At 45.2% G+C, this 25724-nt stretch overlaps 5 protein-coding genes across 5 annotated transcripts in view; all 5 read left to right on the plus strand.

Moving 5' to 3' along the window:
* kcnab1b (potassium voltage-gated channel subfamily A regulatory beta subunit 1b) overlaps positions 1-5939 on the plus strand; it is a 33386-nt gene extending 27447 nt beyond the window's left edge. The window contains exons 9-14 of the mRNA XM_056597676.1: positions 2080-2165; positions 2450-2570; positions 3012-3106; positions 3437-3557; positions 3885-3973; positions 4350-5939. Coding sequence (XP_056453651.1) covers positions 2080-2165; positions 2450-2570; positions 3012-3106; positions 3437-3557; positions 3885-3973; positions 4350-4439 — 602 coding nt within the window. The 3' untranslated portion in view covers positions 4440-5939. The remainder of the gene's footprint in view (positions 1-2079; positions 2166-2449; positions 2571-3011; positions 3107-3436; positions 3558-3884; positions 3974-4349) is intronic.
* Positions 5940-6164: 225 nt separating this feature from the next.
* Positions 6165-17297, plus strand: pask (PAS domain containing serine/threonine kinase). The gene is made up of 21 exons (XM_056597601.1): positions 6165-6843; positions 7045-7280; positions 7543-7713; positions 7813-7950; positions 8136-8270; positions 8386-8572; positions 8774-8961; positions 9080-9188; positions 9380-9469; positions 9781-9952; positions 10340-10578; positions 11010-11133; positions 11480-12033; positions 12145-12281; positions 12425-12592; positions 12879-13004; positions 14494-14628; positions 15039-15238; positions 15764-15897; positions 16141-16284; positions 16528-17297. Exons 1-21 carry the CDS (start codon positions 6687-6689, stop codon positions 16722-16724), a joined length of 3741 nt encoding a protein of 1246 aa, XP_056453576.1. The 5' UTR covers positions 6165-6686; the 3' UTR covers positions 16725-17297.
* Positions 17298-17448: 151 nt separating this feature from the next.
* Positions 17449-19652, plus strand: mterf4 (mitochondrial transcription termination factor 4). Its single transcript, XM_056597604.1, has 4 exons — positions 17449-17558; positions 17834-18269; positions 18373-18557; positions 18758-19652. The coding sequence occupies exons 1-4, from the start codon at positions 17532-17534 to the stop codon at positions 19163-19165; spliced, it is 1056 nt and encodes a 351-aa protein (XP_056453579.1). The 5' UTR covers positions 17449-17531; the 3' UTR covers positions 19166-19652.
* A 1281-nt stretch (positions 19653-20933) lies between these two features.
* LOC130388218 (probable G-protein coupled receptor 148) lies at positions 20934-22346 on the plus strand. The gene has a single exon (XM_056597603.1). It carries the CDS (start codon positions 21030-21032, stop codon positions 21990-21992), a length of 963 nt encoding a protein of 320 aa, XP_056453578.1. The 5' UTR covers positions 20934-21029; the 3' UTR covers positions 21993-22346.
* Positions 22347-22836: 490 nt separating this feature from the next.
* On the plus strand, positions 22837-24620 carry LOC130387889 (probable G-protein coupled receptor 148). Its single transcript, XM_056597185.1, has 4 exons — positions 22837-23102; positions 23415-23675; positions 23897-24056; positions 24179-24620. The coding sequence occupies exons 1-4, from the start codon at positions 22837-22839 to the stop codon at positions 24572-24574; spliced, it is 1083 nt and encodes a 360-aa protein (XP_056453160.1). The 3' UTR covers positions 24575-24620.
* Positions 24621-25724: the final 1104 nt, after the last annotated feature.

Raw genomic sequence — 25724 nt, forward strand, 5'->3', positions numbered from 1 at the left:
GAATGCCACACAATAAAGAACACTTATAGGGTTAGGACACACACACAAATTAATTTTAATCAATGCTGTTTTCTTAACAAGACCCGTGCAACAAACAAAAGCCACCTTTTGCTTTGAAACCTTGAAGATATTTTGCAATGCTAGCTATTGATCTTTGGTATGGTTTGAAAAGGAATTGCTGCGACCACAGAACATTTCTGTAGTGATCTATATTTTATATTATTCAAGTGCCTCCAGAAAATACCTCCTGGTGATGCACAAGACATCACAGATGTCCGTGCCTTTCGACTGCAAAAATCGAATCCTCATCATGCAAAGCAGCATTGGGAATGAGCTGCTTCCAAGGCTTCGTTGAAGGACAGCATGGAATTGAAACTTTGAGACAACGTGGCTTCTAATCAATGCCCGCGGGAGATCTAAGCCAAACTCATCCACTGAACATTCAGCGAGATAACACCAACTCCAAAACTGTCTCTGGTGGGCATCTGTGCAGCTTGTGGATTCTAAATATTTTATGGAAATTTGGCCGACACATCTTAAACTTTGTATTTGCTATGGCTCGCTAAAACATGTGGTTGGGCGTGAGTCACCGGCTAAAGGAAAGGAACTTTAGGGACAGAAATACATATGAAATTATATATATGTGTATGTTTATAAATGCACACACATATGGGAGAGGCTACTGTGCTTCAACCTGACATCCGCCCACCCTCTGTGGGTGACTAACCTAACCTAAGCTGTGCTACATTACATATTCATGGTCCTTAATGAACAACATGTAGCCTGGAGGCTCTTCCTCGCTGTACAATCATTTCTCTCTGCCCTTGTTCCCCCCTCTCTCTCTCTCTCTCTCTCTCTCTCGCTCTCTCTCCCTCTATCTATCTCTATTTCACTCCCTCCCCTTTGTTACAGATGTACTGTTGTTCATGTATACTCCCACCTGCCTCACCCACACATGCTCTCTCCCTCTCTCCCTCTCTCTATCTCTCTATCTCTATCTCTCTAGCTATCACACACACATGCATACACACACCCACATACTTTCTCTTTCACACACACACACACACACACACACACACACACACACACACACACACACACACACACACACACACACACACACACACACACACACACACACACACACACACACACACACACACACACACACACACACAGTTTAAAACCTTGTCATTAGATGCTGCTTTGCATTCTCTACAGTCATTTCCACATTCCCCACAGTGCATGCAGGTCGTATATTTCCCTAATGATCAGCAGATGTCGTAATTAAGTAATGGCATTCAGAAAATTGTATAAAACAGGGAAGCAATTGCATGAATGAGCCTAAATGTATACATTAGTTTAACTAATAGATTATTAACTGAAGTACTCTATTGTTTTTTTTAATCCTTATTAATCCAATATGGTAAATCCAAATTTTTCGTTAATTGCTGTCCTGGAACTACCCCGGCACATGAGCATGCACATACACAAACGTACTACCAGAAACACACACACACACACACACACACACACACACACACACACACACACACACACACACACACACACACACACACACACACACACACACACACACACACACATGCACAAGCACACACTAGCTACCACACACACACACACACACACACACACACACACTCAAACACATCCACACACATGCACATGCGCACACAAAAAACACACAGACACACACACATAAATACACACACACACACACACACACACACACACACACCGACAACCACCCCCATACACACACCCACACACAGACACATAGCTCACGGCTTCTTTCTTTCCAATGAAGATATGCTGATGCCATCCACTGTCCACTCGTTGGCAATGCACCATTGCTCTTGTTTTATCGAGATATCAAGAAATCAAACACTACATATCTGACTTGGCTGAAGTGATGATTTAAAAATTGAAATATAAGAAAAACCGACATTATGCATTTCACCTTATTTCTAATAATTATTAATCATATTTCTGGAGCAAAACCGAGTCAGTGATTTGCTGAAATCCAAACTGAGCAAACACACTCTCTGTCCCCCACAGAGATCGTGAGGGCCATGACGCATGTAATCAACCAGGGCATGTCCATGTACTGGGGCACATCACGCTGGTCTGCCATGGAAATCATGGTGAGTCACTTTAACTCATACAAGCCCAATATGATCCCCTTCATCTGGATGGCTCACTTACATGATGCCTAATGCACAACCTGATCATCCATGATAATATAATTCTCCTGATTTCTGTACATCTCTTTGGAAACAGATATCAGTATATTTTATTTTGAAGGCGAAGGTAGGTCAGGAGACTGAATCCATGTGGAATGAAAATAGTGCTTTGATGTCCGCCTTGCTTCATATTTGACCTCCCTTCCTATCTTGTGTTTTTTCATTGGTCCTCCCCAATGATGCAGGAGGCGTACTCTGTAGCCCGGCAGTTCAACCTCATCCCTCCAGTGTGTGAGCAGGCCGAGTATCACTTCTTCCAGCGGGAAAAGGTGGAGACTCAGCTCCCAGAGCTCTATCACAAGATTGGCAAGTTATGTTAAATATATTCCTGAAATATTAAAGCCACAGTGTGTTACATTTCAACTAGCTTGTAGCTTTAAATAACCTGGACCAATCTGTAGTCAATGTTGATTGATAGGGATTTCAATAATGTTATCAATAAAACCACATCCTAAAACTGATATATTCTACAATTAAGAAATACTGGCCAGCCCTTACCTATCTCTTTGTTTATAGGAATCGTACTATCGACATTCCCCAAACTCCTCCCAATCACGCCACCCAGTCAGCCGAGCTATGCTAGATCGCATTAGGGTCGTTTGAGTGGACAGAATACTGATATTGAGTCTTCTTAATTGTTAAATTATACCAACTGGAAGGGGGCTCATCTGACACATTCCGAAAAAAATAATAATTCTGAAGTAATTTGTGGCTGTGTTTATTCTATTTTCTGATTGGCTGTCCCAGGTGTGGGTGTGGTCTCGTGGTCTCCATTGGCCTGTGGGATCATCACAGGGAAGTATGACAACGGCATCCCAGAAACGTCCAGAGCCTCTATGAAGGTTCAAACATTCTTCACCCTTCTTTCTGGCATGCAACACATCAATATGACACACATGGAATACTGTAGAGATCAATAGAGAATAATGTAGTTATTTTTTAATTGGACTATTGTTTGCCTTCTTTGTTTTGTTGTCTGTTGGTAGTCAGTTTCCCTGTCTAAAGTAACTGTCAAATGTATAATGTATGCATCTCCTTCCTGTTTGTGGCAATCCTACTGGCAATCATCATGAGTATTTCATGATCACGGTCTGTGTCAAGGCATAATAAATCCATCAAGCATTTCCCGAACCGTCTTTAACTGTTTCCCTCTCCATGGTGATTGGCTGCAGCCATACCAGTGGCTGCGTGAGAAGATAACGAGCGAGGATGGGAGGAAGCAGCAGGCCAAACTGAAGGAGCTGACTCACATCGCTGAGAAGCTCGGCTGCACCCTGCCACAGCTAGCCATAGGTACAAGGAAACCAAAAGAGCCAGGGGGAAAACAAATTACACGCACTATCAACTGTCTCGTTACTGGCCACCATGTCTTTGATACTATAAAGGACCAATCTGCCCAAGCAGATTAATATTATATAGTGTTTATGACGGCGGCTGTTTATCCTGGCTCTAGGGTCTGTTGGTATTCATCCTTTTGATTCATGTGCTATTATTTTATGACTTTTGAATAACTTTGATTCTAGATTTTCATTACAGCTTTTTGCCTTGTGACCATTAATGTCAAGTTGTTCTTCATGTATATTATAATATCCATTGTGTTTCTATTTTTCTATAATCCAGCCTGGTGTCTGAGAAATGAGGGTGTGAGCTCAGTGCTGCTGGGCTCCTCCAACCCCGTCCAGCTAACAGAGAACCTGGGGGCCATTCAGGTACATGGGGGGGGCCCTCACACTGATATACTGTAAACAACTCTAGACAATGCATTACTAGTGGTTTGGCCGTGAATGATGGGAGCTGAAACTTACATGACCTTACCTGTACAGCCTGCCTTTTAATTGTTTTTATGTCCTTATGGGTGTTTATTTATTATTTTATTTTGGTATGCCATGGTATGGTTCCTACTCTGCATCTAATGCATGCTAGGCCATTGATTCATCTCAGTGTATAATTCAAGGTTCTTGTGAATGGTGGAACATTTAGACATCCAAATGCATCGAAAATGCATCCAATGTGATCAGGAACTATGCAATGAAACTTGACTTATTCCTTACCTAAAGTAAAAATGTTTTTATTTTGTCACGACAGGTGATTCCGAAGATGACAACAGGAATTGCCTCTGAAGTGGATAATTTACTTGGCAACCGTCCCCACAGTAAGAAGGATTACAACCCTTAGGATTCCTCTCCAGAACTGTTTCTGAATATAGCCAATCAAAGCTCACCTCTCATAGCCATGGCACATACATATGTGCCCATATGTGTGTGTGTGTGTGTGTGTGTTTGTATGTATATATGGATGTATGCGTGGGTGTGTATTTATGTGTGAATGTGTGTTTGTATTTATGTGTGTGTGTGTGTGTGTGTGTGTGTGTGTGTGTGTGTGTGTGTGTGTGTGTGTGTGTGTGTGTGTGTGTGTGTGTGGGTGTGTGTGTGTGTGTTTGGGTGTGTGTCTATTTTACTGAATGTATGCGTGTGTTTGTGCGTGTATGTGTGTCTGTGTGTATGTCAGTGTGTGTTTGTGTGTCGGTGCGTGTGCATGCATGTGCCCGTGTATGTGTGACTGTGCAGCGAATATTGTGCTTCACTAATGTCGCCCCCTCCATATGAACCAGTAACTATTATTGATTATTGTAAATTTAACTCCTTGATAAAGCATGCATGCTTTAGCTACACCAGCTGGCCAGTAGATCCAGTTACTGCCAACTGGCCTGTACATCTTAGTAAACTGACCTAAAAACTGCTTAAAAAAAAAAAAAAAAACGATATTACAGCCCTAACATCAGCGCCAACAACAGTAGAAGCTTCTAATCCAAAACATACTTTACAGGAAAACTCTTTAAACCGAAAACTTTTCACTCAGCTTGTCAGAAAAAATAAATGCATGGAAGCATATCTGCCTGGAGCGACGTTTCTATGTCATTTAAATAAAATACAACTGTGAGAGCAACTGCATCCCATGAACTGGTGTTAAAGAACGGACGGATCTATAATGAACAGAACATGTGTTCCAGACTGCCCGCGATGTACATGACAAGTTGTTTACTCTGTTGGTGTTGCGTATGAAGACTGTGATAAAGTATAGTGCCTGGCCAAAAGAGACCGGATCACACATGCCAAACTGACAACTGCTTGCGACCGCAGTAGGCTGGTTGAAAATAAGGTGTTTTATAATGAAATGTTTTAGTACATGATAGACGGTTCCTTATAGTTCACATTAATTACAACACTAAATGAGCTAAGTTTCATTGAAAATATCTGTATAGACTGTTATATCTATTTTCCTTCATAAGCAGCTGTGTCAGAACATGTTTTTATCTCCATGTGTTTCAGTAATTACTTTTTTAATGTATGATTATTGTATATTTCTTAACCCTCTGCAGTAGTGAAATTACAATTTAAACCCAGTCGGATTTTGGGTGGATGATAACAATGTCAGACTTTTTTTTTTTGTCTGTTTTGTTGATATATGATGAGGAAAGTTAATGGAAAATGGGAAGTTAAGGGAAAATCCAGACACATTAACATCCACTGAATACAACGTCAACCACCTGCACCCATTGCACCAGGAACTTTCCATCATCTCCCTGAAGCCTGTTTAGCTATGGCAATGATGTTTGTTCAATTTAAGCTTCCGGTCTAATAAAATGTGAATTATCGGTGTTTGTTGTTGCATTTGTACAGCCAAATAAATGCTGTATAATATTTTCTTTGTGCATTTCTTGAATCCTTTTCGTTTTCATTATTCATTGTAATTTGAACAAAGTATGTAACCGTGTCCAAGTTCCAAAGAAGCTATCATCAAAGTCCGGTCCGCCTGGTGCGGGTGAGGTGACTGGCACGGCTAGTTTCCATAGAAACAGAAGCAGCGACACACAAACATGGAACGCGCACCCATTGGACAGCTACCCGGAAGTGGTTCAAAGTTGCCTCTTCCTGAAACTTCCTGAAACCGCGCTCAAGCCCGCGTATTCCAAAATCTGCTGCAGTAAGAAGTCAGTAAAACAAAACAACGAATAAGTAATAGAAACAGTTTTGTTTTTTTAGTTTTGCGAGAAAACCCACATGAACGCTGTGACCAAAAATATACGGTTCATTTGCATTTACTCAATTCCAGTTGCGGCGGCGACTCGTATCTTCCTGTACAAAACAAACACAGAGCTGCTGCTGCGTGTAGCTACACACAGAAACAACACCTAGCGCCGAGTAGGTAACATGAGTAGGGTCCTCACAGACGCTTAATATGGCAAACTATTTGACCAGTGCCTTGTGAACCGTACAAGTTGTATCTTTCGGAGAGTTTTTGGCTACTTGCTCCTTTTTAATATCTTTAATGCTGTTTTGGTAGTCTGCAGATGAGTCCAGCAAGGCTAGTTTTGTAGTTCTGTATCCTGTGCTATAGTCTCCCTTGAGTTGCTCACAGACAATGTCCTGGAACGAGGCACGTCCTGCACGGAGCCATGAACCCGTCAAAGGAGATACTATTTGTGTGGTCCCTGGTTTCGCCTCAAAGTATGTGGAGGAGGATGAGTATGACCTGAACAAATCCTACCCTTCTGCTCGACGACCACTGCGCAAAAACGGTCAGTAGCCAGGTGGTAACAATCCGTTTTACTGCTAGATAATATTTTGTATTTCTACTACAAAAATAATTTAGAATAATTCATTAGTTTATTACAATACAAATAATAAACCTCTAATAATGGGTTCATTAATTTCACCTGACTCTGTGTATCTGTACTACTGGATGATAAATGTATGTGCGACATCTATTTGGTCGTCAGGTTATTGCTTGAATGCAGGGAGTTCAGTGGCATCCCGCAACATCCAGATCTCCGTCCTCCACCGCGACCCCCATGGGTCTCATCACGGATCATTACCCCTTCCATTCTCGCCGTTTGAGATGGAAGAAAGCCTCTTTAGACAGCTGACCTCTGGGGATAATGAAGTGGTCTCAGGACCCCAAGCTGTCATCAACCCTAACAAGGCCATCCTCACCGTGGACCACATAACCAGAGAGGTATTGTGGGTTAGGCTAGATTACAAGGTCTTGACCTTGCTGGGAATTTCGCAAAGTAAAGAGTTTATAGTAACTAAAACTTAAATAATAGAAAACTAATAGTCTAGTGGTAAGGTTGTTTGACTGGGTTCTAACCCTAATATTGGCAGCCTACCCAATGGTGACTTCTATATTGACATGTTTATGAAAAATCACTCTAAGTCACGTTGGATAAAAGCGTCTTCAAAGTAAAGTGTTGCCTATGTTTATTATTTATTGACAGATCTTGGCAGCCAACCAGCAGGCCTGCAGGCTGTTTGAGTGTTCTGTGCATGAGCTGACCGGGAAGAAGTTGTGCGCAGTCCTGAGGAAGACCAGCCAGGTGCTGGACAAAGCCCTGAGTGAACACTACCTGCAGCCAGACAGCAGCGTTTCAGCGATCTGTAGCAAAGTGGTGTGGAAATGCTTGTATAACTAGTGTCATCTTATTGCTTAGTGCTCCACCCTCTTGCAAGTGTTTTTCTTAGTTTGCCTCTCTGTTCGCTCCTTTAAGGTTGATGCGATGACCTTGTCTGGGGAGGTGCCTGTGTCTGTATGTGCCCAGAAGCGGATCCAAGATGGGCAGCAACACTGGCTCATCACCATGGAACAAGTGGAGAGGATATCTGCCTCCATTTCTTTGGCACAAGATGTAATTGGAATATTTATATATTTCTGGCTTTGTTTTTCTTAGCATTTATTCCACAATAGATTCACATCAATGATGTATTTATGATTGTATTTAATTTCTAAGGAAACTCCCAGCTTACAATTTTTTGTACTTTTGCCAATGAAACAAAATCTTTGTCTTATCTACTGTATTGTTTGCATATCCAGGGCGTCATCATCAGCTGTGACGCAGTGTTTGCCCATCTCCATGGATACCTCCGGGCTGAGGAGTTGACCGGCCTGTCTATTATGAAGTTAATCCCTGAGTTACAAATCCCTGTTCAGGGTCATGTCATATCCAAAGTAAGCACCCATCACGACTCACAACACCGCCAAATAAACTAAAGTGCTGCCATGGCAACACTGAACTGTACAACACCATCTTTGATATGTCTAAATGGATACTTCTGTTGCTTAGATGCAGAGGATGCAGAAAGTGTGTGGGCGGAGCAGAAAGGGCACGGTGGTCCCGCTGTGTGTCCGGCTGCAGGGGGAGGTGGTGTGTGGGCGAGCCCCCCGTGACCTGGCCAGTGGAGAGGGTACCGATCCACTGGCCTCCGACCTGGGGGGCTCTGAGCAGCCTCAGAGGACAGAACCATCTCCCGGTAAGACGTTCACAGAAATGAAAGGTTCAGAGGGAGGGGGGCGGGGTCTACTGCATAGATTCTGAATCTTGAAATGGCTGGCAGTATGATGTTTTCCCTGGCCCTTTTTTCTTATATCAAATCACCTTTTTGATCTTTTTTTGAAAAGAACATCTATCCAAGACAAAGCTGACCCGTCCCTGTGGTGCTTTTTCTATTAAGACCCAAACCTGTTGGGCCTCTCGGCCGCCGTCCCACCCCCCTCCGCCCCCGTCTACTCGGGGACCGCGTGGGCGTTCGCCCCCCTGAGCAGCCTCCTCCTGCTGCGGCCAGACGGCTCCATCTCCTCCATCCACGGCCTCCTGGCCCTCAGCCTGTTGGGCTACACAGAGGAGGAGCTGCTCGCCAAGGTGAGGGGAGCCCCACGCCCACCCGGCCGTTTGGGGGAACGTCTGCAGATCACTGTATGCTTGCGTCACGTATTCATTGTGGACACGCTGAAGTCTCTCGTTGGTGTGACGTTCACAGAGGGTCACCTTCCTGATGCCTGGTTTCTACGGTTGGATGTGTGAGTCGTACGGAGAGGCCAGTCCCCTGTGTCTACCCCGAGTGGGGGACATACCCAGAGCCTCGTCAGGTAAACCTCTCCCAACTTGTGCTCCTTGCGTTGCCTTAATTCCTTTTACCCGTTGTATCGCTTGTGTGATCAGAAAATGTGCAAAGCATTAAAGGATACTGCTTCTCTGATTTCTCTAATATTACACGCTTTGACTTGGACGGCTAAATTTACATGTACAAAAATTTCCCCTCCTTGTGTCCCGTAACTAGATGGTTACGCTAATGGTTCAGACCCTGGAAGCCCCATCAGCCGCCCCAGTAAGCCATCGGCCCGGACAGACAAAGTCAACCCAGGGAAAGGTTTGCTTTGTTTCTATCCACATTAATTCAGACATAATTAGCCTTCTGTCTCTTGGATAGTATTTGGTTGTCATCCTGCATTTCTTTATAAATACCAAGTTACTATATGGTAACACTGAAATACTGATACAATTCTGATAGTTAATCCACATTCACATAGTGAGTGGTGGTCACTCAGACTTTGGGCCTGTCATATCAATATAACAAGTTTAGCTATCAAATTCCACTCTCATGTACCAAGCACCCAACGACGTACTTGGCTTGTCAGGACGCGTGTGAGTCATGCATGGCCGTCCATGGTGTCTCCCCAGACCCCTCTCTGCTGGTGGCGGGGGACATGCTCACGGTCCAGCAGGCCGCCCTCAGCCGAAGCCCCGCGGGCCGGGGCAAGATCTTCACGGGGAACGGCGCCAGGCTGGAGAAGACAGACAGCGCGCCCTCTACCCTGACCGCGCCCACCGTCACCTCCACGCCCATGGCCACGTGAGTGCCTCTCCCTCATGTGTGCCCTGAGTTCCCTCAATAAACGGATTCCCCTACCTTATTTGGCTTGGGATCCCGACTGCTTTTCAGACATCATTAAAACCCCTCATCATCTGCCTGTGAATCTCAAAGTCTGTGGTATGAGCATTGCACACTTGGTCGTTGGCTCGTGGGCACAAATCATTAGGCAGTCTTCTTGTACATGTGGGGATGTTACGGGGGCCCTCCAACCTTTTTTAAAAAAAGTTTTCTTTCATGTGCCTTGAAATAACTAGCTTTCCCAATGACCCCATTCCCATATATCCAAGCTTTGGGAACCAGTCCCATGGGAACGAAATTTGGAATTCTCAAACATGTTTTGTTCTTTCTTCCGTTTCCCCATCACAGGATGAACGACACCGCAGAGCTGATGGAGGCGGTGGAGGCCGAGCTGGGCGGTGCCGGTGCGGGGGGCGGAGGCAGAAGCCTGCTGGGGTGTGCCGACGACACCCAGGCGCTGCTCGTGACCTTCGCCTATGTGGAGTCCCCTCAGGGAGACGCCCTCTGCCTGGACCCCGCGCAGGGAGGTTCCCCGGGACGGCAAGCCCCCCGGAGGGACGACCACTCTGTCATCGAGGTCATCCCAGGTATGGAAACGCCAGCGGAGAGATTTCCTCCTTATCGCTCTGCTTTTGTGTTAATGTCTTTCAACCCTGAGGAAAACATTATTAATGTTGACAATTTTTTTATATATATTAATAGACAATAATCGCATTTTGGTTGTTTATTTTTGGGAAAAGCTTACACGCCATAACTAATGAGCTAGCTAGCGGGCACAAATTGCAGTGTTCCAAGTGTAGCTCCTCTTTTTAGATTATGCCCGCTACACTCTGCTCACATGCTCTCGGTTCTCTCACTAAATTAGCTCCGCGGCCCCCTGTTCAATGAAAACTGTTGCTTTTGATTTCAGGGGAATAATTTGAGTTCTTGTGTTTGGAGCCTGCAAATGATCAAATCTATTCTAAAACCGCATAAATTAATCTCCACGGTTCTTTAACCTTTGTTTGTGTCTTCTCAGACACGGTCATCAAAGCTGTTGCCAGGCCTGGTGTCTGCACCAGCGGCAGAGCGGGGACCTGCCAGCGCCCCGGTGGCTGTAACCTTCATGACTCCAGCTTTGAGATCATCTCCATGGGGAGCAGGTGAGCAGAGCCAGGAAGCATAGCCCCCGTCAGAGGTCTTTCATCTGGAACTGTCTCCATCCATCCACAGCACCCTCTAACCCTCAGCCCTCAAAGGTCCTCATTACATTGAAGATGCATTAGGCCATTAGGTGTACTTTATAGATTTACAATACTACACATCCAATGTGTATAATAATGTTTAAGCATAATGTTGAAGCATCAACTGTCTATCTTCAGATCATTTTGAAACATGAACTTGGTCCTAAAAATCTCGCACTGCCAGTGAGACAAAGCCAGAGATGGAAAGTGTCGAACGTGCCTTGATCGATTCCATAACAGCTTCCTTCTGCCCACTTGATCGCAGGTCATCGTCTGGCTTCTGCGAGACGTTTGCCGGCCATATGGGCGTCTCCACCTCTCCCAAGCCATGCCAGGAGGAGGAGGCGGTGGACACCTGCTCTGCCCTGGTGCTGGACTCGGCCAGCTGCATGCCGGACCTCCACACCAGCGACGACCAGGTGGTCCGGGCCATGGTGGCACTGGACCTGGACCTGAGTGCGGGAAGCATGGAGATCCTCGACGGCGGCGGCAGCGGCGAAGACACCGCGGAGCTCCTGCGCACGCCGTCCCCCTTCGTGGTGGAGGACTCCCAGGACACGGGGCCCGGCGGAGATCCCCCGCCTGGGGGGCCGGGTCAGCGGGAGGAAGGGGGGCAGGGCCAGTGGACCACCCTCTCGTCCATCGACAACGGCCAGGGCCAAGGAACCAACGGCAAGATGCAGGTGTCGCCCGAGATCCCCGCCACGTCCACTCCCAAGAAGACGAGGGCCAGCAGCTGCGTACTGTCCCCGGGCGCTGAAGAGATCGGCGAAGGACAATATGAGGGAAGCGCCTACCATAGGGATGGTTCCAGAATAGGTTGGTACCCTCACACTATTTATTCTCAAATTCCTTTTCCCTGATTCCTGTCGCTACCTCTATATGTTTTGAATGTGTGTGTGCTAAATTCTATCTGTGCTGTCTCCTCAGATGTCCAGTGTGACGTGTGTAGAGCAGACCTCCCCGACGGCACCTCCATGTTCTGCGTGTGGCTGAGCGTGCCTGGCCAGCAGGGGGCGCTGATGCAGTCCTCGCTGCGCGACAACTCGGGCAGCAGTCTTGGAGCGGTGGGCATTATTACTACTAACTACACAGATGAATCCCCATCCATGATCCTTTCCCCTTGGGGAAAGGACCCATTTTTCTCCGTATCAACATGGGTTGAGGGCAACTAACCATTGTCTTATATTTGTTTCTTTTGGTCTCCCAGAGGATTGTAGAGTCCGTCCACGGGGACATCCTGCGCTCCACCATGGACCTGGACCAGTCCCAGGCGTGCAACGGACAGTTTGAGGAGGAGTATCAGCCCCTCAAGGCTGTGGGGAAAGGAGCCTTCGGCTTCGTCTGGAAAGCGCTGAGGTGCTGCGATGGCCAGGAGGTGAGGAAGTCCCCATTAAGAAGCTACATGCTCCCTTTGCCATGGAAACCTGTCAGGATGGTGGAGTTGTTAGGTTGTTGACTTTCAACCAAAAGGGTTAATCCCCACAACCTGCCTTTAGGCATTCCTTAGCAAGACGCCTGACCTCTGCATGCGTCATAAGCTTCTGGTGAATGAAACAAATCTACTAGTACAAGCAACCCTTCCCTGCCAGCGTCATGCAGCATTGGCATATGAACCAGCAGTAGTGGGGTTGTTGATTTGATCCTCTTGGCTGTGGGTGCAGGTGGTGGTGAAGTTCATCAAGAAGGCCCGGGTGGTGAGCGAATGCTGGGTGGAGGACCCCATGCTGGGGCGGGTCAGCCAGGAGATTGCCATACTGACCCGCATGCAGCACCACAACATCGTCAAGGTAGACCACCATTCAAGTCCTGGACTATGATCAAATGAGATTATTGAATATTTTCCCTTTATGAAGTAGCCACGGGAGACCAATCCCGTAAGGCTCAAGGCAAGAACTGTCTGGCCTTCAGCCTGGAGAAAGCCTTTTCTAAATATGTTAAAGGGGACATATTATACTACCATGTGTGAGTTTGATTAGTCATTACAAGCCGCTTTGAAAATGTGCCTCTTCTGACATCACAGGTGGGCGTGTCCACCTAGATGTATGACGGATAGATGAGCAACGTTTGCTACAGTCCATTGGGTAGGCTGGTAGACTGATCTATCCAGCACACATCTAGGTTGACATGCCCACCTGTGATGTCAGAAACTGGACATTTTCAATACGACTTGTAATGGCCAATGCCACCTGGTGGTATAATATGTCCCCTTTAGGTCCGATCAGTGCTATGGGTTGGGAGTTTCAGTTCATGATGAACAAGGACCACGCAGTCTGACAAGCATCAATAATTAATAGTGGTACTCATTAATTTAGTACAGATAATCGATAGGATCGATACAGAGAAGATTAGCAAGCTCACTTGCACAAGAAAGCCTACACATAATCCTAACATTTCCACATTTTCATTCATTTTATTTTTTCTAAACCAGCAAAGTGTAGCAATCTACGGCACAATCCAAATTGTTTTGTCAAAATAGAAGTTGAATGTGTTACATTTCAAGTAACTAAAAATCAAAAGTGATTTCAATATTTTTATCACATCCTATAACTGTTTTATTCTACAAAAAGAATAATGCTGGTCAGCGCGTACCCATCTTTGCTACAAGAATCTTACGTTTGACACTCCCAAAACCCCTCCCACCCTGGGCACCCTGCCAGCCGAGCTACGCTAGTGAGTGTACCGCAGTTGCGCCGCCAGTTGGTGGACAGAACACCGTTATTGAGTTTTCTATGTTTCATCTCCTGCCTACTAACGGAGAGGCTCCATCTTACACATTGCAATTCATTGCATAAAGGAAATCTGCACCAAAGTCTTTTCTCTGAGGATAATTTGTTTTTGCTTTACCTCCAACCAAGAGCGAAAGGAGAGATTCTGATTGCCTGAAGTTTTTTTAACGTTAGGTTGGTTCCATATGTAGAAATCAATTCCTGGCCCGTGAAGGCCAGACTGATATTCATTACAAACCTAAGTATCTTCATGGTCTCATGAGGCTACATAGGAGGTGGAATATATACAAAATTGTACCCAGCAAATATTCTATACACAGGGCTTGTTTTGTTCTTCTGTGGACTTTCTCTGTGTAGTCTGTGATTATTGATGATTAGTGCTATTTTACCTCAGGAATGTTGAGCTATCGATTAAACTCTTCTTACTATCTATTGGAAATCTATTTGAAACAATTATAAACTGAAAAAATGGGTGCATTTTAGTAACTTTTAGTAATTCTAGTCATGCCCCGTCAGTGACTTGAGTGACCCGTGTGTGTTCTGTCTGCAGGTGCTGGAGGTGTTTGAGAACAGCAGCTACTTCCAGCTGGTGATGGAGAAGCACGGGGAGGGCCTGGATCTGTTTGAGTTCATAGACAAACAGCCCAGGCTGGACGAGGCCCTGGCCAGCTACATCTTCAGACAGGTACGCCGCACAGCAGAGCCTGGTCTCATCGGCGGAGCAAGCTCTTCTGTGTTAATTTGTTTATTATAAGGATCTCCATTAGATGACTCCTTGATGACCAGCTAGGCTCCATGGGTTCAGGACAATATTAAACGGGACGCATACAGAGATTATTTAATAATCGACAAAATATTGGCATACAATTAAATCAAGAAAATATATTGAAAAGTACAAATATACAAAGCATCTACTCGTCCCGAACAATGAATTAAAATACAAATATTGAAGCATGTATATATCTATCTTAATTTTTTTAGTAACTGATGGCATGGATTCCCTTGTTCACAATCATATATGACATATTACCACTTCAAAACAAAAGCCATGTTTGCTCTCTAAGTGTCTCATTGGCCAGCGTTGTGCTTCTCCAGTTGGTGGCAGCGGTGTTCTACCTGCGCAGCAAGAACGTCCTTCACCGGGACATCAAGGACGAGAACATCATCATAGACACCTGCTTCCACATCCGGCTCATCGACTTCGGCTCGGCCGCTGTGCTGGCGCCCGGGAAGCTCTTCTACACGTTCTGCGGCACGCTGGAATACTGCTCCCCCGAGGTGCTGCAGGGAACCCCGTACGTACACAGACCCCCCAGGAGCAGCTCGCTTCTCTTCTCTGTCTGGCTGTTAACGCATAATTCACTGCCGTTGATGAATGACCTCATCCACCCATGGGCCATGGCATTGCTTTTAACTTGCCTAGCAATGTGTATGTATGTTCTTTAGGGCGGGCTGGGTAATAGCTTTTACAGTGAGGTGTGGACGGTTAAATGATTATCTTTGCATGAATGAAGTCTTTACACTGAAACAAACTCATTCCAGAGTGCAATGCTGAGCCTACTTCTGTCAACTGAGCGGGTGAGAAGGAGATGTAGACAAATGTTTACAAACACACCCTTTATCACCTCACTGGGTATTAGTTTTATTGACTAGCCTGGCTGATGTAAGGTCCCGGTACTATTCCAGTCTGAGTCTGTCCACGATCACTGGTCAATAATTAATCACACCAATCTGAGCATTTCAAAGTAGTTACTTTATTGATCCATCTCTGCAGTGTCTTTCTGTTCATGTTTGTGTACGTGTGTGTATTTTGTGTATAGTTACAAGGGTCCAGAGCTGGAGATGTGGTCCTTGGGGGTTCTGCTTTACACACTGTTGTTCAGTGAAAACCCCTTCTGTGGTGTGGAGGAGATCCTGCAGGCCAGACTCAAACCTCCATTCGACATATCCACAGGTACACCACCACCACCTCTTACTCGCCAATAGACATCCCAGTGGCGCGGTTTTTGAGACCCTCCCATTACTGGGTGAGACTGGTAGACAAGAGATACGGGTTATTCAGATAATGACCATGAATCGTAAACTTGAGAGCTCTGTTGTTAGAGGATCTGGGAAGTAACAGGATTTTCTTTTGTATGTGACACATTCTTTCCTATTTGATCATAATTGTGCTTCTTGTCTGTCTTCTCTGTTCAAGATCTGCATGACATGTTGTCAGACATGCTGCAGCCTGAGCCGGAGAAGAGGATGACCCTTGACCAGCTCCTGCTGCAGTCCTGGGTCAGCCAGCCCATCTCTCTGGCCGAGTACAGCTGGAACGAGGTGATCCCTTACAGCCAGTGTAAGTAGATCAGCAGCACATTACTTACAGATGCTTACATTGTATTGGGTGTTGGCAGATATCCAAAGAGAATTACAGTGAATGTATGTCATCAAGGAGCAGGTACGAATTAGCTGCCTACAGGTATGCATTGGATATTGGGAATCTAACCCAGTAGCTTTCCGGCTGGGAGTCAAACATCCTAGCCACTACATTATTCTGCCTAGTACATGAAGTACTGAAGGCTCTCTTCATCTTCTCCAGGTTTGCAACACGACAACCAGCAGAGTCCCGCAGCGTTCCTGGGGCAAGGGCTGTTCCCAAACACGGGCGAGGAGACCCTTCCGGATGAATGTGACGGAGAGGAGGAGGAGGAGGGGGAATATGACGATGACGAAGAAGAGCAGAAGTCAATGCTGGACCTTGAAAATGAGCTCCAGAAGTGTCTTGTTGAGGGCTAAGTCTTTATGAACTGAATCCCCTTGTATTATGTTACCAGCTGTGAATTCAGCAAGAGACTTTACCATATGAAGAAAGGCTGGTTTCACAGGATTCAACGCGAAAGATCTCAACTCTAACTCTCCACAAATTGCACCTTCAATAAGAATACTAACATGAAGAAGGACTTTTTAATACCATAATCGCTCCAATGGATGCCCAAAGGGATTTCCTTTGTATTGTCTATTTAGTGCTGATTGCTAGATGCAACACAATTATTGACTAATTAATTAAATTCATTGTTTTAATTGTTTTGGTATGCCTTCATATTTATGTTGTATTTATTTATGTCACTGATTTTATCAAGATTGGAAGCATACACATGTGTATTATTTTGTATCATCCAAAGCCTACATTCATTATCTGAACTATTTAATCGCTGTAGATCTTGATTGTTAATTGTGCAGTTTCAATTTTCAATATGTTGATTCATTGTTGGTGGATGCATATTTTTGTTTTAATGATACATTTATTTACACTATTTATTCAGTCACATGTAAATAAATATTTTATCAAATGCTACTCGCGGATGTCATCTTTTCACTCCACAGCACTGTAAAAAAAAAAATACATATTTTAGATCGGCAAATACCAAGCCTTTTCAGCACTTTCTATTTTCACTTTCCCAATTCCCAAATAATGCAAAATGTGAGAGCCCACTTAAATGGTGAAATTGATCGAAATACTGAACGACTTCACCGAGCAAGTAGGAACCATCGTCGTCGAACAACTACGGCTGAAGGGGGGAACTATTTTGATGACGGACAAACATGAGTACTACACTTGTTCTATGTCAGGTATGTAAATGTTATTTAGCGTAATTTACGTTCCCATTCGCGTTATTTCTTGCGATTCATATGAAGCCCTGTACCGAAGCCGTGTTAATATTATAATCTGACCTGTAACGTATATTTCAAATATACATCAACAACCTTGAAGTTAGCAGGCTAACTCGTGCACTTCCATTCATCCGATCTGACAGTTACAGCTCGTTGACCGCTACATTGTATACTTTCAAGAATGTGCTACTTTCCTCCATCCGTATTTAAACCAACATTCTCCACTCTTACAGGTGCTAAGGTGGTCATGGCGGAGTTTTGCTTCACTTGCACTCGGTGCTGGTCAGCAGGGAAGGCGTCTTGTTCGGCCACCATCCCACGTATCGTGTAGACTTTCCTCATCCTCCAACGACCACATGGTCAAGTCATCACAGCAAGACGATTGCAAATCGTATCCTCGGCAGCCGGTAACGGAGCTGTCCGTACGGTCTTTTCTTGATATGGGATTCACAGACCCCCAGGCTGAGCTGCTCCACCAGACTGTGTCCAAAGCCAAGGGGTCTGGCGCTGCTCAACAAACCCTCTCGGCTCTTACAGCTCTGTTTGTGCTAGGCCTTAACCCGTCAAGCGTGCTGAAGGTGCTGGAGAAATGTCCCGAACTTCACCACATCAACGAATCCAAATTAACCCAACGCATAAACCACCTGCGTAAACTGGGATTAGTAGAAGGTGAGATTTAAGTAGATGTAGCACAATGTCGATGGTGGAGGCATTCTCTGAGAAATTGAAAAGATTATCATAATTTAACCTCTGGTCTTATCTCTCTCCCCAGGAAGTCTTCAGCGAGTTGTTGCCCATTACCCCCAGATCCTCACAGTCCCTGTGAAACGGATCAAGTTTGTGGTTTTGTTCATCAGAGAGAAGGGCCTTTTCACCGTCCAACAGGTCGCAGAAATCCTCAGAGATAGTCCAGCCATAGTACAGGAAGACCTGGACCGACTGGAGTACAAGTTCCAGGTCAGAATGTAGCCCCCACCCGACAGTGGAGACTAACATAGAGAAACAACATCCGTTTTACTTTGTACTTGACTATTATTATGTTTAGTATTTTTATTGAATAATTGAACATGAATGGATTAACTGGGTTTTAGAGGTGTGTGTGTGTGTGTGTTAGTGTCTCAAAATGCTACAACTGTAAGTGTGGTTTTTTTCAACAGTATGTCTTCTTCCGCATGGGTGTGAAACAAGCAGAGATGGTGAAGTCCAAGCTCTTCCGCTTCTCCCTCGAAGAGGTGCGCTGTCGCCACTGTTTCCTGGAGCGCAGGGGCTTGTACCAGACCCCAGATAAGAAGGGGCAGACGGTCAGTGAAAACCCCAAACTCAGCCAGATCCTCCACTTGGACCTAGAGACCTACCTCACCGATGTTGCCCGGGCAACGGCGGAAGAATACGACACGTTTGGGAAAATGATGGAGAGGGAATGGCAGGAGGAGGTGCGACAAGAGAGGGACATGGGAGCTGACAGTGACGACGACTACGAGGACGAGGATGATAATGAAGATGAGCATGAGGAGGAAGAGGTGGGAGGAGCTAAGAGCTCATACACAAGGAAGAGGAAGTCCTAAGCTAGCACAATGCTGTTAATAAAGCTATTTACCTTTTCATTGAGGATCAGACACCTAACATTGTCAAACAAATAAAACAGAATTGTTAAATCACCGCCATGTGTTTGTTTCAGCAGTTTGTAATCTATATATACCCTAATGCTAAACAACACTTACGTTTAATGTTAACATTTCTATTTGATTTTACTGTACTAATCCATACTATTCTCTACAACAGTAGGTGAAATGCCTGTCAGATTGATTGATTGATTGCACTTTAAAAATCTCCAAGGTTCCTTGAATGTCGACATGTGTTTAACTTTCCGAGGTCTGTCTACATTGTGTAATGGTCATCCAACTGACCCTGCCCGGATATTATAAATAATATTGTACACATTGAGATAAATGAGCTTCCGCCATACATCGTCAATCTTGCAAATGTTTCCTTCCATTCGCTTCGCTTCGACAGCCAACATGTTTAACTTCCTGTAGCTACCTTATTTGTTTTATTAAAGCAAATACTCAGATCTGTCATTGCATTTCTGCATTAATGGAAATGCTCAGATCTGTCATTGCGTTATTGGATGATTACGCCAATACATGACAAATTGTTATTGCAATATCATCTAGCAAGCAGTCCTCTGAGAGGCCACTGAGCCGTGAGCGCAGGCTGAGTGGTTACTTCACCCCAATGTTACCATGCAACAGCAAAGTGGACACAGCTTTGTCCATCTCTCTATTGTCTCCGTGAGTCAACAAAGACTACATCAGCTGATAAGGTCAGTGCCAGTGGTCCGCTGTACAGATACCGCACAGATCAGTCATTGATTTCTTGGAGCATTAAGCTTAATGGATGAGAAACCCTAACGAGGTGGTCCATTCTGGATATCAGGTAAGAAGATATCTTTGAGGCTCTGCTGCAGGGGGGGAATAGTATTGTTTGTATGTTTAATCGATCGTTTTGCCGAATTTTGACCATGCTTTGAAAAGCGACGCGTGTTGCCACTTTCCTCTTTTTGTTGATGAAGAACTAGAAGTAAATGTTTTCCTCATGTTTGATAATGACACTTCATATATTCTGTATACTGATATAAACTTAAACTACAAATATAATTTTATTATTTAAATATCAGGTTCTCTTGCCTGGGTACATTTATTTTAACTAAAGTAATTTCTGTACTATGAATAGTTGGCCGATATTGCTATGAAAAGCAATGGGTGAAGCCTTGTAACATAACTTTCTAACATGGGAGAACAAGAATGAAATATATATTATATGCACATGTATTTCAATGTAGGCATAACAAAAAGTTTTTGTGACATTTGAGATACGTCCAGAACATGCTGTGGGTGACATTTGAATATCATGTGTTTATTATTCTGCCACAAGACAAAGCAGCATCTCCAACAATGAAGTGAATAAACAAACAAGGACTTGATTATTCAACCTTGATAAGATAACTACAGAGGAAGTATGTGTGAATGTATGTGTGGCAGTGATAATATACCTATGACTTTATCAATGTTTAAGGTCATTAACAGACCAATGATAGATTATGAATACATATATTATAATTAAATCTATTTTTTTTATATTTTCTCTGGTAAACCTATATTTTATTTTGTATTATTTAGATTGCACATAAAGTTAATATTGAAGTATTGGCTTTGGCAAATGAAATGAAAAGGGATTAAGGGTTTCCAAAAATAGAATATAGCTTTGATATCCAAATTTAAAGCATCATAAAAAGGTTATATAACAATTGGCTTGCGTTTCTCTCAACAGGAAACTTTTGGAAGAAGTAGGCCTGCAAAGTACAAACTATACAGACGGCGAACAACACAAAAATAAAAATTTTCCAACTATTTCCCTCAGGAAGGCAACATGGATGCTTCCATTACATTTTCCAACCTCACCCAGAAGTGGTTTGACTCCCTGCAGGGTTGGCGCTTGCAGTTCTTCTTCATCCCTGCCACCCTCGTTACACTGATCACTTTCGCCACCAACCCTGTGCTCCTCACATGCATCTTCCTGTCCCGCGCCTTGCGCCAGGAGACCCGCTACCTGCTGGTGGCCAACACCCTGGCTGCAGACCTGCTCTTCCTCACGCTGAACCTGGCCACGGTGTTCTGCAACGCCCTGGGCGTCCACATCCCCCCCACGCTCTGCCAGCTGGACATGGTCTTCACTGTCACGGCCTACTGCTGCGCCATCCTCACCGTCACCGTCATGGTGGCCGACACCTACGCCGCCGTGCGCTGGCCCCTGCACTACCGCGAGCTGCTGCCGCCGGCGCGCACCGTCCGCATCCTGGTGGGGCTGTGGGTGGTGGCGGCGCTGTACCCGCTCTCCATGTGGATCATGATGGAGATGACGGAGGGCAACGCCAGCGCGGTGGACACGCCCATCTGCCTGGTGCTCATCTCGCTGGGCTTCATCCAGGCCACCAACATGGTGGGGGTGCACATCTACTTCTGCGCGGCGGCCCTCGTCTGCACCCTGCTCATCGTCTACTGCTACGTGCGCCTCTACATGGTCACCAAGACCCAGGGCATCTGGCAGAGCCGCTACTCCCGGGCGCGGGTCACGCTGCTCGCCCACGGCGTCCTGCTGTTGCTCTACTTCGTGCCGGGCCTGGTGTTCACCGTGGAGCTCTTCCTGTTCCAGCAGGACGACGTGAGCCAGGACGCGCGCGTGTGGATCAACACCATCAACATGTGCATCCTCATGCTGTTGCCCAGGGCCTTCGCCCCCTGCCTGTACGGGCTGAGGTACAGGGAGATCTCGGACACACTGGTGCAGCTGCTGCACCGCCGCCGGAGACTCTGTAAGGTGACGGGAGCCTGAGGACCTCGCAGGGACTGTGTGCCGTCGACGTCAGTGTGCTCAGGTTAAACAGAAGGCTCCCAATCACCGCGATGATTCATGTGTTGCCCCCTGTACTGTGGCGTCTATCACCTGAATTCCCCGGGATTAATCAAGTACTCTCTTATCTTATCTGACCATGACGTACCATGACGAAACCACTGTGTATTTATAGCTCTTTTTTATGTATTACATTTTTCAAGCCAATTTAGACATTTAGATATCTGACATTGCTTGTAGACTTCAAAAACGAAGTCTACAAAAATTTGTGGATATCAGCGATGAAAGCGTATATCTTTATCCATGTAATTCCATCTATGTTGATATACATACCAAGATGATGTGTTTCAAATTAAATGCATAAACATTTCAAACAAATAAATCTACGGTGAATGCACCTTGTTTCTGAGGATGCTGCTGAAAGTTCCTGCTCTTCTTAATGGGCCCAGAATGAAAATATATGGCTAATCTAAATACGGCTACGGATCCTTTTTATACAGCTAACTATCATGCTCAATTATCATAAATCCTGAAACGGCTTAGCAAAATAAATAACCTTGTCAATAGATTGCTCAGCGTAAAAGCCATTTGGTACCATCGGGATGGCTTTTACAGCCATCGCATCAAAGCACTCCGCTCCATTTGCCCTCAGAGGTTTTTGTTTGCCAGAGCGAGGTGTCCAAGGTGATAAAGTACAAAGACAACACATCGACTTGGCAATCGGAGGCACTAGAGCAGAATGGGAGAACACAGCCAACTCTCACTCAGAGTGTGAGCCCAGCCCCTGAGGAGCTGTGGATGGATGGGTTGTGAGGATCCAGAAGCCATGGAGGAGAACCAGCAGCTGGTTCGCTCTCTGCATTGCGCCTTCAGCAAGTGGTACAACAGCTCGGTCCGTGCCGAGGGCCCCATGGCTATGTCCCACCAGACCAACAGCTCCAGATCCTTGAAGTTACAGATGGAGGACTTCACCAGCAAGTGGCAGGCCCTTATGCCCCCACGCCACACCTCGATAATGCATGTGTGCCCCATACTGAGCTTCCTGGCTGTGTTCTTTGTGGTTCCGGTTATCGTGGGCAACATATTAAACAGGTGAGTGATACACACTCTTTACAGAAAAGCCAATTAAAACAAAAAAAACATTAACACAAATCTCCATCATAGAAATATTTTCTCAGGAGTCAATCTACCAAGAGGATTTTTCTCTACAAATCGTGGGAAAAAGTCTGTCAATATACTTATGTAGCTGTAGCTACAAAGTGAGCCACTAGAGACTGCTGAAGGAAAATATATGTAAAACAGCATATTAACATATTGTTTTCAAATATTTTACTAATTTAGGGTGGCTCCACTAAAGGAATGTATCCCACCATTTTATAAATGTTCTCGAATTATGACTTGTAGGCCGCAGATGTACCAGGAGACGCGGTACATCCTTCTGGCCAACGTGTTGCTCAGTGACCTGCTGTTTGTCACCGTGTACATGCTGAGCACCTGCCTGAATGCAGCCGGGGTGTTGATGTTAGAGTGGGCCTGCACTACCCAACTCTTCCTGCTGGCGGCGCTGTTCAGCTCTGGAATACTCAGCACCATGGCCATGGTCCTGGATACGCTGCTGGCCGTGCTGGTGCCCCTGCGATACTTCGCCCTGTGGCCAGTCTCCAGGTAATAACAATGGAAAACTAAAACTCTCTGTTTTCAAACTGGGTCATGGTTGGTGCGTCAGCCAGGTGTTCATAGTATTTAAATTAAATGACAGCTAAACAATAGGAACCAAAGCTTTGTCCTCCCCTAAGTGTCTATTTTTACTTTGACCTATGCACGCATACAGACACACTTACACAAAGACACACAAAGCATCACTGCATTTTCTGTGTTTGTCTAAGGACCAGGAGAGCCGTCGCTGGTATCTGGGCTGTTTCTCTGCTCTTACCGGCTGGCGTTGTGGGAGTGTTTACCTGGTACCTTTCTGGAACCTGCAACCTCCACCTATGCTCTGTTCCCGTTCTACTGGTGCTCAACGTCAGCTACTCCCCGCCCTTGCAGGTGCTTTCAACTGTCCCTATCCCTCCCCTATGTGTGTTGCGTCCTGATCGTTTGATCCCGGTTTTGTTTAGGGGCTATCCTTCGTTTGCATTAAAGTATCATGTCTCTCATACCTCCCACAGTTGGCGATGCTGCTCTCCGTGGCGGCCATCCTGCTGATCCTACTGCTGGTGTTTTCCGGCTACGTGGCCGTGTGCTGCCGCACCTGCAAGGCAGGCGTATGGAAGGGTGAGAGCTCGTCCCGGGCCAAAGGCACCTTCCTCATCCACTATCTGCACCTCTTCCTGTCCTTCTGCCCCATGCTGGTCCTGGCCTACAAGCTGATGTGGTTCTGCTACTACGGAGTGCAGGACCTGCGCGTCGACCTATGGTTGTCTCTGGTCATGTGCAACGTGCTGCTGATGCTTCCCAAGGCCCTCGCACCCTACCTGTACGGCTTCAGATACAGGGACCTGAGGAAGGCCCTGCTCCTCTTCTACGGCATCAGACGTGGCACGCCCATCGAGCCCATCACCTGAACTTGAGCCCGGTGCAAAATAATTAAACATTGGACCTTAAAAAAAGAATAAGAAAAGACATTGTGTTATTTGTGGTTAATTAAGTGTTATAAAAGCCTTTTTGGGTGTCAAGCAACGAAGTTGCGAGACGACCTATTGTTTTTGTATGTTTTCCTATTATTATTATTCTGTCATGGGAGTCTATGGCAGCCCATAGAACGCCTTGGTGAAAAGTTGTGAAATTTGGTTCAGGACAGCCCCTTAGCCCAACAAGCCAATTTCAGGTCGCTAGCCCAACAGCTCTAGCGCCACCAACAGGTCAAATTTGCACTTGCATTCATGTTTATAACTTTCGACCCATTCATCCAATATTCACAAACCAGGCATCATTGGATTCCTTGAACCAAGCCGAATTCAACGCACCCTATGACGTCATTTTGCCCCATGATGGTTTTTCCGCCATCTGTGTTTATGTTGAAAACTTAAGCACAATCATCTCGATTCTTTGCACACATGATCTTCAGGCCATGCTTGATATAAAAATATGAAAGATCTTTCAAATTCAAAACCGTTTGGCCGCTACAGCCAATCAATCAAAAAAATCAATTTGGCGGTCATTGACCTCTAGGGGGCGCTATAATTAACAAAGACGTTTTTTAACTCCTCTCTCTTCGAGTGAGTATATTTCGAACAAATCTTCTATGTCTGGTGATACTCTCAGACCGCCCCATATAGCTCATAAAATATTTCCCATTGGAACATCAGAAATTGGCCGCCATGTTGAAAGTTCTCCAAATCAACATTACATATCCACAGGCCACAAATTATGTCCAATCATCATGATGACCGAACTTGTTAACCGTCGTTCACCTCGATCTAACTCTTTATGGGATTACACTGACTGAAATGAATTGTAGGTCTTTAAATTTAACTTTAAATTCAACGAGTAAAATTAACCTACACTTCAGTAAGATACTCAATGAAATGTTAAAGTTTAACAACAGTGTCTACCTCATTGCCTTGTTTTGACATCTAGTATCTAGTAAATGATGTAATGAATAAAGATCGATAAACATAACGTAGGTAGCGATACACGATCGAAAAGCCATAAATGTAATGTTTACCAAAGCGGTCGTTTCAACATTATGAATATGTATCTTTTTATATCATT

The sequence above is a fragment of the Gadus chalcogrammus genome, chromosome 8, assembly GCF_026213295.1.
Source record: "Gadus chalcogrammus isolate NIFS_2021 chromosome 8, NIFS_Gcha_1.0, whole genome shotgun sequence".
Taxonomy (NCBI): Eukaryota; Metazoa; Chordata; class Actinopteri; order Gadiformes; family Gadidae; genus Gadus; species Gadus chalcogrammus.